This window comes from Cynara cardunculus (genome assembly GCF_001531365.2).
Source record: "Cynara cardunculus var. scolymus isolate 2C chromosome LG 10, CcrdV1, whole genome shotgun sequence".
Classification (NCBI taxonomy): Eukaryota; Viridiplantae; Streptophyta; class Magnoliopsida; order Asterales; family Asteraceae; genus Cynara; species Cynara cardunculus.
Genome location: NC_037537.1, coordinates 20,054,018 through 20,055,994, shown reverse-complemented (window position 1 = coordinate 20,055,994; position 1,977 = coordinate 20,054,018). Strand labels below are relative to the sequence as shown.

General features: G+C 37.2%; 1 protein-coding gene across 1 annotated transcript in view; it reads left to right on the top strand.

The window, feature by feature from the left end:
• The window catches only part of LOC112519060 (protein TIC 62, chloroplastic-like), a 6,241-nt gene extending 5,011 nt beyond the window's left edge, over positions 1-1,230 (top strand). The window contains exon 8 of the mRNA XM_025127001.1: positions 1,031-1,230. Within this exon, the coding sequence (XP_024982769.1) occupies positions 1,031-1,185 (155 nt within the window). The 3' untranslated portion in view covers positions 1,186-1,230. The remainder of the gene's footprint in view (positions 1-1,030) is intronic.
• Positions 1,231-1,977: the final 747 nt, after the last annotated feature.

Here is a 1,977-nt window from a genome sequence, read left to right as displayed (position 1 = left end):
TTTTTTTATTTACACTATTGGTCCCTCACTTCGGTGCTCCAGGTTCCTGATCTAAAGTTAGAGGGTTGGAATCGAACCCCAAACTTTTAACTCCATCAACTACTCATTTTGTGTTACGAACTTAGGTTTAAAATATTTGAGAGCACCCTCTAAATCAAGCGGGTGCACCTTCAAGACGCCTACATTTTTTCCCTTTACGGTAATCAAGTGAGCTGATGCACGGGACCCTGCTTGGTCCTTAGTAGGTCTGCCCCTGGTCACAACTGCCACCGTCACCCCTACCCGACCCACCCCCACTCACAACCACCCCATCCCGCGCCCCTACTCTGCCACCATGCCACTGCTGTCGTCTTCACAGCAACCATCACCAATCACCATGCCACTACTATCATTGTCACAACCAACACCCGATCCACCCCTGCCACCACACACCCTATGGGTGGTGGGTGCGATGGGGCGTAGGGTCGGGTGTGGGGCATGGGGGTCCCTCTGGCCACCACCCACGTGGGTGGTGGGGGCCCAGGGGTGTCATTGGCGGGGTGTCGGGGCGACTGCCACCCTTACCACCGTGCCCAATACTGTCCTCATCATAGCTACCAACCCCACCCCCACCCCAAAAAAAAAAACAGAGATAGAGATTCCAATTCTTTTGAGAGATTTTATTCCAATTTCTACCAATCAAACGCGTGGTCAAATTCCATTCTAATTCCTTCAAAGTGAAATTCCTGTGGAGATTCCAATTCCACCAAATTCCATTATGTGAACCAAAATCCCCCAAGTTTATAGGACCAAAAACTGTGTGTCCTATTTAAAGGCATTACAATAAGTTGTTAGGATGAAGCTGAACAATCTAATGAGTTTTGAAGTAGGGCAACCTAATAGGACACAAAAAGTAAGTTGTCCTGTTAGCCTTTTTTTTTTCTTTGTAGTGTCCCCATGTATAAATAGGTTAACAAGACACTTATAAAAAGTTTCCTATATGGATGATTGCGTTTCGTTGTGTAGACACTGTTTCTTTAATTACTTGCAGGAGATAAACTTGTAGGGGAGGTTAGTAGGCTGGTAGTTGCTGAAGCTTGCATACAAGCATTGGACATAGATTTCACTCAAGGCCAAATATACGAAATCAACTCGGTACAGGTGAGCATTCTAACATTTTCACATATTTGGAGATTACGATATTAATTCTTCATACAGACATCTACATTGCAACAATTGTCGTGTTTTGATTTGAGTTGAATTTCTTACAAGCATCATAAATTAAAACTGAGTTTTACATGTGCTGTTATGGTGCAGGGTGATGGACCAGGAAGTGACACAAAAAAATGGCAAGAATTGTTTAAAGCTGCTCAACTCCAATAAGATATGTGTACATGCATGTAGTCTATCAACTTGTGCCATCATGTTATTAAGTTTCAAAATTGTATTTAACCATATGTAAATTGGTACATGTTATAAAAACAAGATATGAATATCTGTAACTATTGTACTTGACTTTAGCTTTCAAAAATACCATTATAGTTGCTGGAAATCTATAAGGAGAAATGTTCTCATCGTAGTCAGGCTATGTTTGGCAAATTAGTTGTTAGCTGATAAATAAATCACATTTGGGAAAAACTAGCTGATAAGCTAGATGAAAAATGTAAAACGACCAAAAAGGACTTCTTGAAATATTAATCAAATACAACAATTCTTAATATAATTAAATCAAATTTAATAATATAATTTGTTAATTAATACAACAAGATAGTAAAAAAAATTAAATAATATAATATGTTAATTAAAAAAATGAAATTGATTATATATTTGTATATTATAAATTTAGGAATCGTTAAAACAAATTTTAGAAAATGTTCACGATAATTTATAATTTTAAATGATCATCACGTATAATTTAAATAAAGATAAAATTGGTCAACTTTACATATCCTAATTAATTATTGATTTTAAAAAATTATACTTAATAATTAAATTAAA